General features: G+C 49.1%; 1 protein-coding gene across 1 annotated transcript in view; it reads left to right on the top strand.

Moving 5' to 3' along the window:
* The first annotated feature begins 243 nt into the window (after positions 1 to 243).
* SSU72 (SSU72 homolog, RNA polymerase II CTD phosphatase) overlaps positions 244 to 14898 on the top strand; it is a 141435-nt gene continuing 126780 nt past the window's right edge. Inside the window, exon 1 of the mRNA XM_030186292.1 lies at positions 244 to 597. Coding sequence (XP_030042152.1) covers positions 518 to 597 — 80 coding nt within the window. The 5' untranslated portion in view covers positions 244 to 517. The remainder of the gene's footprint in view (positions 598 to 14898) is intronic.

Here is a 14898-nt window from a genome sequence, read left to right as displayed (position 1 = left end):
ATAAATAAATAAACTTCACATCCTTGATGGTCTAGAAGCCAGGCTTTCATACTCAGGGTTTCCTACCAAATCTGTTCCACTTCTCTATAGTAATACTAATTTCCAGTTGCCCTACATTTTTTTTCTTTGTTTGGCTGTATTTATATTACCTTCTGGCAGGCAGGACTGAAGCTGACACCTCCCATCATGACATAATAGCCAAGCCACGTCCGGCTTCCGCCATCACAAGGTTGTGACATCACGTCCGGCAGTGGTTGAAGCGCCATTTTGTCAGAGGGTTGAGAACTCCGTCAGCAGCGTTTTCTTGTTGGCAACAGCTTTTTATTTCTTTTTTTTTATTATTATTATTTTAAATTATTCTTTATTTTATATTTAAGTTAAATGAAATTAAAGTAAAGCTGATTTGGTGAGCGAGGGAGAGAAGTCGCTGCAGTTGTGGTAGTTTTGCCTTTCTCCCGGTATCGGGCGTAGCCGCCGGTGGCTTGGGGAGGGGGCAGGGGAGGGAAAGGGCAGGAAAATGCCGTTGTCGCCGCTGAGGGTGGCCGTGGTGTGTTCGAGCAACCAGAACCGGAGCATGGAGGCTCACAACATCCTGAGGTGAGGAAGGAGGTCCGGCCGGCTACTGTGGGCGAGGAGGGGAAATAGGTTTGCTCTTTCTATCATGGCGCCGGCTCGGGCTCCCCCCTCCCCCACAGGCTTTTCCCAGTTCAAGGGAACAAGGCCTAGCAAGGCGTTTTATTACCGGGGGAGGGAAGATTCCTACCACCGGCGACATGATTTTCGAGAAGTGGACGCAGGTAACTTCAGCTGCTTCATTCACCCTGGGAGAGTAGTGCGCAGGGTCACAAAGCTCTCCGAGATGCCTTGCTGGCAGCAGGCTGGGCCTATCGAAATGCGCTTCTTAGGGGATGGGGGTGATAGGATATTTCTTAATCGGCCCAAAGGTTTGTGTTAAGGGCTGAAACTCGCTGATAGATGGGGAATGAGGTAAACAGGCAGGAGAATTACCCCCGCACCGATCATCTTGTGCGTAAGAACAGACCTTGGCTTTCTGCCTTAGGAAGCACGCAGCAAGTATTTGTTCTCCTGAGTTTCCCAACGTCTAAATTCTGCCTCTTCCCCCCCCAAAAAAAACAAACAAACAAACCAAAACAATGTGTTGGCTGTGTGGTTTTCGGGGAGTTTGGGTTACATGTGTACATCTATGTACACTTCGTTGTTTATTTACTTTATCATATTCTAAAATTCTAAAGTATGTTTGGGAGAACACTCCATGTTCTGACAGATTTTGGGGGGGGGGGGGGGGGGGGGGGGTTAGATGATATGGTGGTTTTAGGCCTCGGAACAGCTTTGTCCGCGCTTTCACTCCAGATGACTGGTTCTCAACAGCTGTTCTCTTTATACTCCTTGGACCTTTTAATTTGATAGTGTGATTTTTTTTTTTTTTTTTGCAAATCCTGGTTCTCTGTGGACCTTGAAATGCACTTGATATAAATTTAAAGTGGAAAAAGCACAATATCAATGCTATTTCGATATTTTTCCAAGTGCTTTTTTTTTTTTTACACATCTGTGTTAACCCTTAAGGTTGAAAGTGGATTAAGGTTAGTGTTAGTACTTCATAAATCTCCAAGACAGTACTAGACTTGAATTGTGTATTTGCATAATAGGAAGAAATCAGCATTTCCATATTTACACAAGTCTTCTTTGCACCAGGAATATATTGTATTTAGGTCTTCAGATTCTCAGTAGTACACTCAAACCTGAGGTTGAATAGTGAAGCATTACTGATGAACTCATTTCAGGAAAGAAATTGCCCTCAATTTAAAAACAAATGTAGTACATTGAGGTTTTTGTTTTTTGGGTGGGGGGCAGAAGGATACACACACTTTCGAACAATTATATGTGTATATAGTGGTGCAAATGAAAATTTTTCAAAATATTTGTAGTAAAAATATGGTGCATATGGCTTTCCAGATTGGCTCTTGTAAGCAATTGCATTGATAGTTTTATCTTGGCTGTGTACTATTGCATTCCATATTGCACTTTAAGCTTATCTTTATATTATGCGGTTTTAAGTGGAGCTGGACATGCAGTCAGTACTGCCCTATACTTGGTTTTAAATCACAACTATCTTGATGGGGCTGACAAATTGAGTTTAAGATCAACTCAAAAGAGTCAGTGGCAGGGATCTTCCCTGAAGTCTGCTTCAGCTTCTTTGGGATTGATTTGATTTACTAAGGCTGATTCCCATCCTTTGTCTGAGGGGGGAAAGGCTTAGTAAAACAGGCTCTAAATGTAGTACTCTAGGCCACCCATTGAAAGTCAACAGCTCTGCCCAGTCTCCCATCTGCTTTCATATTTTCCCACACTGTTGATACCCAACCTCATGTGCTTCTCCCAAATTGGCCACCCACTAAACTAGCCCTTATTACCTGTGGGGATATGATGCACAAAAGAAATACAGCGGCATGCTATAATGAGCATGCAGATTACTACCACATTCAAACTGTGGCAGTAATGCCCAGCTTATTGATAAATATCACCCTTCCTGTCCGTACCTGATCAGTGATTGGCTCGAGCACTAACAGAAAGAGTGACATAAAAAAAATAGCATCTCCCTCTCAAATGCATGCTGTGTAGACTGGACTGACCCCCTCCCCCAATTAAAGGTAGCACACCCCTTCCTCCAACCCAAGCCCCTTTCCTCAAACAAAAAAATTTAAATATATGGTGTATCACCCCCACCCACCCCAGTCCACCTGAAGTATTTTTACAGGAGAAGCAGGATTTGCTTTTGCCTCTGATGCTGAAAAATGGCAGTGCATCCTGGGGATGCACCCATTGGGACCTGCTGCCATATAAGGGAAATGTAATTGTAGTTGGGGGGTGGGAGCAGTAAACTACCAGAGAAATCTTTTGAACTGTGGGGAGGGGGGACCCAGATCGGGTCTTGGTGAGGGGGGGGGGGTCAACTGGACCACCAGGGGAGCTGATGCAGGTATCCAGGGCATGGTGCTCAGTTGGGGTGAGAGAGAAGGTGCCGGTAGATACCCACTCCTCTCAACCAACCCTTCTATTCTGGTTCAGACCCTGGCATTATTTTTCCTGTGGGCAGAGCTTTTTTTATTTTGCATGCCACAGGATATCAAATGGACCACATTTGCATTAATTTATAATCGGGGTAAGGGTACCTATGTGAGTTAATACCCGCGCAGAAACACTTTCTGCATTGCTTTGCCATGGTAACCATATGGGGAGCCCTCTTCATCAGCCCCCTGGGAAGCCAGTCAGGCACCACCTCAAACTGTATTCCTCTGCCCGTACTAACCAGGGAGTCAGTTGGTCACCCCCTTGTTCTAGTCAGTTATGTCACATAAATCCCCCCCCCCCCCCAAACACACACATGCTCAAACTAGCCATTCAATTCAGTCACTCGCCAAGACTTGTTGCCTTTATCCTCATATTGACCTGCTGCCGCCACCATTATTGCTTTGCATTGTGTAGTGTTCTGTGCATTTAAGCAGCATGGTGCATGCTGGTCTTGATTTCATTTCTTCAGACAGCAGCACAAAAATCCCTATACTACATGGCTCAAACTTGCAAAGAGAAGTAACGTATACCAAGAGTGCCAGCGGCAGAAAAGGAAGGGTAGGAAAATATTGGGTACAGGGTGGTGGTGAGGAAATATATAGGTTATGGTGGGCCTTTCTCATTTTTGGGGGGCCATAAATAGTTGCCCTCTTTGCTTGGGGCTATAAACTGCAGCTCCAACTGGAGCCTGGTAAGTATGTACTTTGAGACTGGCCATAAATTGATACCATCATGAATAGCCGGGTTAGCTTTCTCTTTCTATCTCTGAACACTTTCTTTACAGCATGCTTAAGCTTGGAGTTATACCTTCGATCTCCTGTGTGGTAGCATGCTGCGCTGCCTCTGAGCCACTGGATTCGCTCCTTTGATTTTAACTTAAATTAGTGTATTTCTTTACAGTTCCAGATGTTCCTTAAAATATAAGCATAGTGGGCTGATCCCTGTCTTAGTAATAGACCTGAGTTTGTCTCCCAGACTGGTGGGGATTGAGGTTTCTATGAAAACACTCGCAGCTTCCGGGAGAGGCTGGTGTCCCAATCGTTCTGCAGTAGTTGCATATAATGTAGAGCTTCCACTGTACCCAGTTCCAGAAGGGAGATTTGAGGCCAATGCTAGATTTCTGACAACCTCATCCTTATGTATTATGGGGCCTGTGTCACTGATATCATTGGGTAGAATCAGACTACAGATACCACCTTCTGTTTTATATGTTTAAAACTGAGAATGGCTGAAAAGTCTCCCTCCTGGAACTGGTTAACTTGTTGCAGTCCTGGTACATTGTAGCCCTCAGCGAAAGACTGTTTCAGTGGCAGGGCTAGGTAAGTTTAAAGGGATTTTAAAATTGGGGAGGGGGGGGGAGAGATTGGGTAGTTGTAAATGAGAGCTCATGGCGTTGCAGCGCAGCAGAATCCAGATAGTAAGCCTGAAGAAAAATGGAGGGCCAAAACACGTATAGAGTGGAGCAGTGAACATTTTTCAGAGAATTTCTTAACTGGTCAGAAATTCATATTTTATTGAAAGCTCTGTCTTCTAGGGAATTGTATATGGAATTTCTTCCAAGAGGAACGGACTACAGGCTTGCTACCAGTAGAAAATTTAAAAATGAAGGTTGTTGCAAAAGCACTTGTTTTTCTCTTTAAGGAAAGAGGGCAGTTTGCTGGGGGTACATCTTCAAGAAACATGAAGCCCCATTTCTAACAGTTACCGATAGTTCTGATTTTAAAACATTGCACATAGCAAGTTGGACTAGATTTGACTCCTGCCAAGTCTAATTTAGTAGCTTGCAAATTTCTAATGTTGCATTTCAGATATTAGACTTGTTCATTCTTTAAAAATTGATAGGTTGGAGCCCTATATGTGTTTTGTAGTGGTGGTTTGCTTTTTTTAAATTTGGAGAGCAAAATTGTGAGAATTTCTGCATTAGCTAGAAATCTCAGGAGCCAGGGCAAATTCTTCCCCTTTTTATTTCGTGTTGGGGTGTGTGTTTGCCATTTTTAGCCTTCGGTGCGGAGGTTTACTGTTTTACACTGACTTTGTGCTTCCTCTGTATACTTCCACTTGTACACCTTGCTTGCTTCTGTTCCTCAGATGGCAGTGTTAGCTTAGGTTGGTGGCAGCAGTGTTTTTATAACCAGGCTTATAAGTGACATCTGGGTATTGGTGAAGATCTCCTGTCAAGCTTAGGACAACAGCAAGTGCCAGACTATCTGTATAAATAATTCTCACCTGCGAGTGGCCTAGTGGTTAGGGTGGTGGACTTTGGTCCTGGGGAACTGAGGAACTGAGTTCGATTCCCACTTCATGCACAGGCAGCTCCTTGTGACTCTGGGCAAGTCACTTAACCCTCCATTGCCCCATGTAAGCCGCATTAAGCCTACCATGAGTGGGAAAGCGCGGGGTACAAATGTAACATTAAAAAAAAACATTCTGAAGCTCACTCTCACTCATGCTCACCCACCACTCACTTAGACCCGCCCTCAGCCACGCCCCTTCCGGACATAGTTTGCAACCCAAACATTCTAAATGAAGCCTCCAACCGGAAGTTGAGGCGTCGAGACCGCTTTTTCCCCATTACTGTGTGCCCCGCCCTCGTGTCGCAACGTCATGACGACGGCGCACCGCTGACACTCCCTTTCCCATTGCCTCTAATGCCTCCTGCTGGTCCCTGGCCCGCCCTCCCTCTCTCCCCTCCAACTTCCAGCAACGCCCTTGAACTCGCACCATGCTCTCTCCCTCCCCCCCCCGGGCCCCCTCCTCACGTCGTCGCTTCCCCTCTCTAACCCACCCCCCGAGGTCGCTGCTTCACATCTCCTCCAACCTCACCCTTCACAGTCAGCGCCAACACAAGCACGGACACAGCGACTGAAGACCGGAGCACCTCCTCCTGCAGCCGATCGACGACTTGGAGGCAGATCCCAGTGCCCCCTTGCTCCGACCGACACCTGCCGCTGCTTCCCCCGTGTAAGCGACATCCCGGCAAACAACCTCCCCTCCCAGCACGAACACGGAGGGGGGCACCAGAACAATGGGTGGGAGGGAGTGAGGGCCAACGCAAAGACGGACACAGCCACTAACGCAACAATACTGACACAGGGAAACGGAAAACTTACGATCTTAATGAACAACAGCCCTCCATTGCAGGACACTGCCTATAGGTCCCCTGTCATATACTCTTCACAGTAAAAAGGACTGATTCACCACATCATGGCGAAGGGGGGTCCTAACACCACAGACGGGGGGGGGGGGGTACTCACACCACATACACAGGCACTCTGAAACATACACACTACACACCTTGCTAGCGCCCGTTTCATTTCAGCCAGAAACGGGCCTTTTTTACTAGTATCTTCTAAGTACTCAGACAAGCTGGCATTTTGACTTTCACAGCCCTGTTTTTTTTTTTTGTACAGTTTTTTTTGTTGTGTTGGGATAAAAATTAGGATTTGACTTTTAGATTTAATACCTTTTTCTTAATCTGAGGTCAGGGCAAGGGGAAAGCAAATGTAAATTTCCCTGTTTGTATCTGAGGCAGTGGAGGGGTGAAATGGAAGGCCCAAGATAAAAAGGAGCATCTGTGGGAGAAGCCAGATTTAAGTTCAGAGTTTCCTGGTTCCTAGCCTACTTTAACCACTAGGCTGCTACTTCACTCCTTTATTGTAGCTGCATATTTATTTTAGATTTTACTCACACCTTTTTCAGTAGTAGCTCAGGGTGAGTTACATTCAGGTACACTGGATATTTCTCTGTCCCGTGAGGGCTCACAATCTAAGTTTGTACCTGAGGCAATGGAGGATTAAGTGACTTGCCCAAGATCATAAGGAGCAGCAGCGGGATTTGAACCAGCCACCTCTGGATTGTAGGACCGGTGCTTTAACCTCTGGGCCACTCCTCCACTGCACTCAAATATTGTGCTACCTTTGTCCAGTACCTCAAATTGCATAGTCAGTTGGTGTGGGGTCTTTGGTCCTACAGAATACTCTGTGCCATGGAGTAATTGGAGATGGATGGCTTATGTGTGTTTTTCAATGAAAATCTGAGTTCTCACCTCATTTAGCTGTTGGGCAGCTTAGGGAAGGTGTAAAAAAAACTGCATCTGTGGCAATGAAGAACTTTCATAACATTAGATATGAAGCCTGGCTGTGAATCACTTCATTGGCAGTATTTTCTTATATACAGATATACCAATGTACCCACTAATGCCTTTTGCTTTAAGACGTATAGTTTTTATTTTTCTTTTAAGATTAGTGATGTAGCTATAGCTACTTTTGCTTGCAAAGTGTCTCATGATTTCACTACTCTTACCCCTTAAGTGAAGGTAAAAGATTGGTGCCTAAATATTAGTCACCAGAGGCTGCTGCTGACCCCAAGAAAGCCTCTGTGACTCACCTTGAGCTCGGAAAAGGTGAGTAACAAATATAAAATTCATATCCAAGATATTCTAGAGGGGAGATTTTAAAAAGTCCGGAAAAAAATATAAACCTAATTCAAAAATGAAAGAGTGGTAGCCGTTTATACACTTTTAAAGATAATAAATAGAAATAAAACAAAAGAATAAAAGATACCGTCGCTATTGGACTAACTTAATACATATTTTGTTAACCTTCAAAAGCTAATCAAAAGTTATATTTGCTTTTCTATGTTTTGTTTTATTTCTATTACCTTACAAAATGAAAAGAATAATCCAAAATAGAGGAGAGCAAAACAAAAAAAGCATTTTTTTGTTCTGGTTCCTAGGGAAAAAATCTTTTGCTCAAATTAACTAAGGGGCTCTTTTTTATGAAAGCTTAGTGTGTGCTTGATGGACATTAGCATGCGCCAAGTGCCATGTGGTCTATAGGTGTAAAATAGGACAAACAGCATTTAGTGTGTTCACTAAGCTTTAGTAAAAGGGCTTCTAAATTCATATTTTCCACTCCTGCATTCGGGGCTGGAAAAATCACCTGGGTATATGACTCGGGCTTAATTTTTCTTCTCTCTTTTTTTTTTTTTTTTTTTAAGTTAAAAGAAATAAAGTAAAGAGAAGCCATGCAAAATAGCAATAACAGGAGCAAAAAATTAAAGGAAAATAATGAAAACTGTTTATAGTTGCTGTTTCCATATAGAGATCACCTGCAAAATCCTCGCAGGATCAAATTGAAAACTTTCTTTCACTTCGTATATGAAACACTTTTGAGGGGCCCTGAGATGCAGAGTCCTGGGCTCCACTGTTGTCAGTAAAGGAAACCAGTGAAAGACAACTGGACCCCTCTTTGTATAAGTGGGAGGCAGGCTCTGCCTCTTCCATCATCAGTGGGTCCATATCCCTTTCAATGGTGCGTGCTGGAGATGGTTCACCTGGGTTATGCTCTTGGGTTCACAGAACAAGTTTGATGCCTCTATGGTATCCCCCTGCAGCTCTTCCACCAAGAGAGAGGCTGTTCAGGACAGCAGTGGCTTCTTTCTGCTGGAGGTGGTAGTCTGTTCTTAGCCAGGAGGAGGGAAGGGATGAAACTCCATTTACTTTGTAGTTTCCAAAAAGGATCAATCCTTTTCTCATCTTGGCTCGGGGGGGGGGGGGGGGGGGGGGGGGATGTCTCTGAGATCCACAATTTTGCATTGAGACCTTGTGGTTGGTGACTACCTCAGTAAAGCCAGGTGAGTTACCCTTTAACAGATATGCGGGGGTATCTCATTTCTATTCACTGCATTTGTAAGCACTTTCTGTGCCTCTGTGGCTTAGGCAGTCATTTCCAGTCCTGTGTCCTGCTGTTAGGATTGGCCACTGTTAGAAACAGGATACTGGGATAAATGGACCATTGGTCTGACCCCAGTATGGCTGTTTTCCCAGATCTTACTTGGAGACAGTGATGAGATGTGATTGTCATCTTGAGCACTTAGGCTGGATGGTGAACTTTGCCAAAAGTTGGCTGATCTCCTCCAGGACCTGGAATATTTTGGGGTTTGCTTCAATATCAAGTGCAGGGTTTTTCTCTCAGAGAAGCGTATGCTGAAATTATAGGACCAAAAGTGGGCTTTCTGTGGCCAGGATTCCTCTCGGACTTGGGACTCCCTGCAGCTCCATGGTGGCAACCTTAGAGATAGTACCTTGGGCAAGGGCCCACCCGTGGCCTCTTTAGAGGACTTTACTCTCTTAGTGAGCCCTGTGCTCCCAGGAGTTTGAGGTGCAGTTTGCCTTTCAAGAACCCTTTCCATATCATCATGCTGATCAATCCATAGACTGGTGGGTTGTGTCCATCTACCAGCAGGTGGAGATAGAGAGCAATCCTTTTGTCTCCCTATATGTGGTCATGTGCTGCCGGAAACTCCTCAGTATGTTCTCTATCTCAGCAGGTGGTGGTCACACACAGCAGCAGCTCTGGCTAGGCCTCCAAGCCTAATTTTTAGGTTTTGTTGAGTGCCTGGGGTTGAGGGCTCTTCTTGAGCAAGTGCAAACCTGGTGGCGCCAGGTCCCTCCTTTTCTACCCCCTCCCGCTGGCTCCGTTGAAAAAAAAAAAATTTTTTGGCCGTCCTTAAGGGCGTTTATTTCGATGTTTATTTAAACGTTTATTGCAGCTACTCACTGGGACACCAGGTCGTTACAGCTCGGAGCGAGAAGCAGGTAATTTTTACCTTTTTATAGCGGGCAGGGGGTTCCCCGATTGATCTCCACGTGGCCTATGGCGTCGGAGGGCGAGGGCGCGAAGAATCGCTCCCCGGACCGCGTGTGCGCTTCTAGCGGGGATGCGGGGGTTTTAAAGTCTGATTCGCCCTTGTTGGGTGTCAGTTTGGAGGCCGGTCAGTGTCCCGGGTCTTCCTCCGGCGTGGCGGTTTTTCCCGCCATAAACGCCCATCCCCCGCTGCTCGCCTCCACCATCTTGGCCGGCCACTCTGCTCGGACGGCTTCTTCTTGGGCCGCCCTTGAGCTGGGAGACGTTCATGCCATGGCCGCCCTTAATTTGGGCGACTGCACAAAAGCGGCTAAAGTTAAGCGCCGTTCTTCCCGCGCGGCTCCTTCGCGGAGTGTCGCGCCGGACGCCATCTTGGATGCGCAGCATGTTGCTCCCCTGCTCTTGCGAGCGCCGGTTGAGGGTGCGTCTAGGGCTGTGGCCCAGGCTGCTGAAATACACAGTCTGGGGGGTTTCTCCCCCGAGTTTATTTTGCTGCTGCATCAGGCTTTCCTTATGCAAAACGCTGCCCCTTCTCCCTTCTCCGATAACGGGGTTGAGGCCCCCGGAAGTAAACGCCCTCGGGTGGATTCCCAGGCCTTAGAGGACGCTGTTTCCTCTGATGTAGATGAGGGCAGCGTATCTGAGTTCTCCCAACGGTCCTTTGGGGATTCCTTGGAGGAGATGGATGCCCGCTCGGATGGAGCGGATGACCCCTCTGCAGCGCGGATCTTTCGCTCAGAGGATTTGCCCAACCTGTTACTGCAGGCCATGAGCATTTTGAAGATTTCCTCGCCAGAGGACGTCTCGCCCTCAGCCCCTGTTGGCTCTGCCATTATGCTGGGGATGAAGCGCCCGCCTAGATCCTTCCACGTGCATGATGCCATGCACACCTTTATTTCGGCTCAATGGGATGTCCCGGAAGCGAGCCTCAAAGTGGCTAGGGCTATGTCCCGCCTCTATCCTGCCTGAAAGTGAAAGTGAGGCCTTTCTTTGGCCTACCGTGGATTCTTTAATCACTGCGGTGACTAAGAAGACGGCGTTGCCGTTGGAAGGTGGCACGGCCCTAAAGGACGCCCAAGACACAAGATTGGAAGCGGCTTTAAGGTCGTCCTTCGAGGCGGCGGCCTTAAGTTTGCAGGCCTCAGTTTGCGGCTCCTATGTGGCCAGGGCGTGCCTGACGATGGTGCAGCGGGCTTCCCCCTCGGATCCTTTCTTGAGGGCTGACTGGCCGGCCCTGGAATCGGGCTTAGCTTATTTGGCAGACTTACTGTATGATGTCTTGAGAGCCTCGGCTAAAGGCATGGCTCAGACAGTCTCTGCGCGGCGCTGGCTTTGGCTGAAACATTGGTCTGCGGACCACGCTTGGCTAAGTTGCCTTTTAAAGGCAAGCTGCTCTTTGGGGTCGAGCTGGATAAAATCGTGACCGATCTCGGCACGTCTAAGGGCAAGAGGTTACCAGAGGTCAGGGCTCGGGCCAGTGCTCGCCCCGGTATCTCCAGAGGACGGTTTCAAGAAGCCCGTCGGTACCGCCCGAGCAAGTCGGGCTCCTCTGCCCCCTCTTCCTTCAAAAGGAACTTCTCCCCCAAGCAGCATTCCTTTCGCAGAGACCGCCGTCCCGGAGGTACGCCCTCCGGTCCTCCCCCAGGGTCTCGTACCCAATGACGGGGTCCTGGTCCATGGCCCAGTGCAGATTGGAGGACGCCTGTCCTCGTTTCTGGGCGAGTGGACCAAAGTAACTTCAGACGCTTGGGTGCTGGAAGTCATCAGAGACGGCTACAAGCTAGAGTTCTGCCGACCCTTAAGAGACGGGTTTGTACTCTCTCCCTGCAAGTCTCCGGTCAAAGCTGTGGCAGTGCAGCAGACCTTGGACAACCTGATCCGCCTGGGTGCGGTCGTTCCGGTGCCAGAAAATCAGACTGGCAAGGGACGTTACTCCATTTACTTTGTGGTACCAAAGAAAGGAGGTTCTGTCCGGCCTATCCTCGACCTCAAAGGGGTCAATCGGGCCTTGAAAGTGCGGCACTTTCGCATGGAGACTCTCCGCTCTGTTATAGCGGCAGTGAAGGCAGGAGAGTTCTTGGCTTCCTTGGACATCAAGGAAGCGTACCTGCATATTCCCATCTGGCCTCCTCATCAACGCTTTCTGCGTTTGCAGTCCTGGGCCGACACTTCCAGTTCAGAGCCCTCCCTTTCGGGTTGGCTACTGCTCCGCGGACCTTCTCCAAAGTAATGGTGGTCATCGCGGCCTTCCTGCGAAAGGAAGGAGTACAAGTCCATCCTTATCTGGACGACTGGTTGATCCAAGCCCCCTCTTATGCAGAGTGCGGCAAAGCTGTGGACCGGGTGGTTGCTCTTTTGAGCTCCCTGGGGTGGATCATCAACTGGGAGAAGAGCCAGCTGCGCCCGACTCAGTCCCTGGAGTATCTGGGAGTTCGATTCGACACCCAAGTGGGCAGAGTGTTCCTGCCAGACAATCGGATTGTCAAGCTTCAGGCTCAGGTGGACCAGTTCCTAGTAGCCTCTCCTCTTCGGGCTTGGGACTATGTGCAGCTGTTGGGCTCTATGACTGCCACGATGGAAGTAGTGCCCTGGGCCAGGGCTCATATGAGACCACTACAACACTCTCTGCTGCAGCGCTGGACTCCGATGTCGGAGGATTATGCTGTGCGCCTTCCCTTGGACCCAGCAGTGCGCAAGGCGCTGAGCTGGTGGATGCAGACAGACAAGTTGTCTGCAGGAATGCCTCTGGTGACCCCGGAGTGGATTGTCGTCACGACGGACGCCTCTTTGTCGGGCTGGGGAGCCCACTGCTTGGGAAGGACAGCGCAGGGGCTCTGGTCTCCTGCAGAGGCAAAGTGGTCTATCAACCTCCTGGAACTCAGAGCCATTCGGTTGGCGCTTTTGGAGTTCATCCCGGTACTGGCGTTGAAGCCAGTACGGGTCCTGTCGGACAATGCCACGGCTGTAGCCTATGTCAACTGCCAGGGAGGTACCAAGAGCGCCCCTCTAGCCAAGGAAGCCATGAATCTATGCCAGTGGGCGGAAGCGAACCTGGAACAGCTGTCAGCGGCCCACATTGCCGGAGTCATGAATGTCAAGGCGGACTTTCTCAGTCGCCATACCTTGGAGCTCGGAGAGTGGCAGCTATCTGCTCAGGCGTTCTTGGACATCACGAAGCGCTGGGGCCAGCCGAGCCTAGATCTGATGGCGTCATTGGCCAATTGCCAAGTGCGGTTCTTTTTCAGCAGAGGACAGGACCCTCGATCCCTGGGAGTAGATGCTCTTCTCCAACAGTGGCCGACACAAGAGCTTCTCTATGTGTTCCCGCCCTGGCCCATGTTGGGCAGGGTGCTAGACCGGGTGGCAAAGCATCCGGGCCGGATAATCCTGGTGGGTCCGGACTGGCCCAGACGTCCCTGGTATGCGGACTTGATCAGGCTCTCAGTCGACGATCCTCTGCGGCTGCCAGTGGAGCAGGGCCTGTTACATCAGGGTCCCGTGGTGATGGAGGATCCCTCCCCCTTTGGTCTTACGGCCTGGCTATTGAGCGGCAGCGTCTGAGGAAGAAGGGCTTCTCAGACAAGGTCATCGCCACTATGCTGAGAGCGAGGAAGCGCTCTACTTCTACTGCTTACGCCAGGGTTTGGCGTATCTTTGCAGCGTGGTGTGAAGCAGGCTCATTTTCTCCCTTCACTGCTCCAATTTCTTCAGTGTTGGCGTTCCTGCAAGAAGGTCTGGCCTGTCGCTCAGTTCCCTTAAAGTCCAGGTAGCGGCTCTGGCTTGCTTCAGGGGCCGCCTGAAGGGTGCTTCCCTGGCTTCGCAGCCAGATGTGGTGCGCTTTCTCAAGGGAGTTAATCACCTGCGCCCTCCTCTGCACTCAGTGGTGCCTGCGTGGAATCTCAACCTGGTGCTAAGAGCATTGCAGAAGCCGCCTTTTGAACCCTTGTCGAGGGCATCTCTGAAAGACCTGACGTTGAAAGCAGTCTTTTTGGTGGCTATCACTTCAGCCAGAAGAGTTTCCGAGCTCCAGGCGCGCTCATGTAGAGAGCAGTTCACTGAGGCAGGAGTGACTATTCGCGCAGTGCCTTCCTTCCTGCCCAAGATTGTTTCTCACTTCCATGTGAATCAGCAGCTCTGTCTCCCTTCTTTTCGTAGGGAGGACTACCCAGAGGAATACTCTGCTCTCAAATTTCTGGATGTGAGACGTGTCATCATCAGATACTTGGAAGTGACCAATGATTTCCGGAAATCGGATCATCTGTTTGTCCTGTTTGCAGGTCCTCGTAAGGGTCTGCAGGCTGCTAAGCCTACAGTGGCAAGATGGGTCAAGGAAGCCATTGCAGCGGCTTATATGGCCGCGGGGAAGGTGCCGCCTATCCAGCTGAAGGCTCACTCCACTAGAGCTCAGGCGGCCTCGATGGCAGAGGCCGGGTCCGTCTCCTTGGAAGAGATTTGCAAGGCGGCAACTTGGGCTTCGGCCCATATCTTCTCCAGGCATTACCGCTTGACTGTGGCTGCTCGGGCGGAGGCCCGGTTTGCAGCTTCAGTGTTGCGGTCAGGGATTTCAATGTCCCGCCCTGGGTGAGTACTGCTTCGGTACATCCCACCAGTCTATGGATTGATCAGCATGATGATATGGAAGGTAAACTTATGTATCATACCTGATAATTTTCTTTCCATTAACCATAGCTGATCAATCCATAGCCCCTCCCAGATATCTGTACTGTTTATATTCTGGTTGCATTTCAGGTTCAAGTTTAGTCTTCAGTTCATGTTCAGGAGGACTTCGTGTTCAAGTTTTTCAATGAATTCTTCAAGAGTTGAGACGAATTTGTGTTACAGTGAGCTGCTGCATTCCTCTCCCCTCCGTTTTACGGGGCTGGATTGAGACTTAAATTCTGCCGGCGCTCCCTCCCGCTTCGTGCAGCAGTAGGGCAGTTTTGTACCCCTCCCGCTTCGGCGGTGTTAGGGTCAGTCAGCTCCTCCCGCGGTTGCGGTTGCAGGATAAGCCAGATCCCCCCGCATCGGCGGGTGTGGTGTCCCTCCCCCGCTCCGCAGGGATGAGCTGGACGGATTCCCCTCCCCCACTTGTGTGGGGATGAGCTGGGTTAATTCCCCTCCCCCGTTTCGGCGGTGGTGAGCTGGGCAGTGTGTCCCTTCG

The sequence above is a fragment of the Microcaecilia unicolor genome, chromosome 13 (assembly GCF_901765095.1).
Source record: "Microcaecilia unicolor chromosome 13, aMicUni1.1, whole genome shotgun sequence".
Classification (NCBI taxonomy): domain Eukaryota; kingdom Metazoa; phylum Chordata; class Amphibia; order Gymnophiona; family Siphonopidae; genus Microcaecilia; species Microcaecilia unicolor.
Note: the sequence above shows the minus strand (reverse complement) of the source record. Positions and strands in the feature narration are given on the sequence as shown.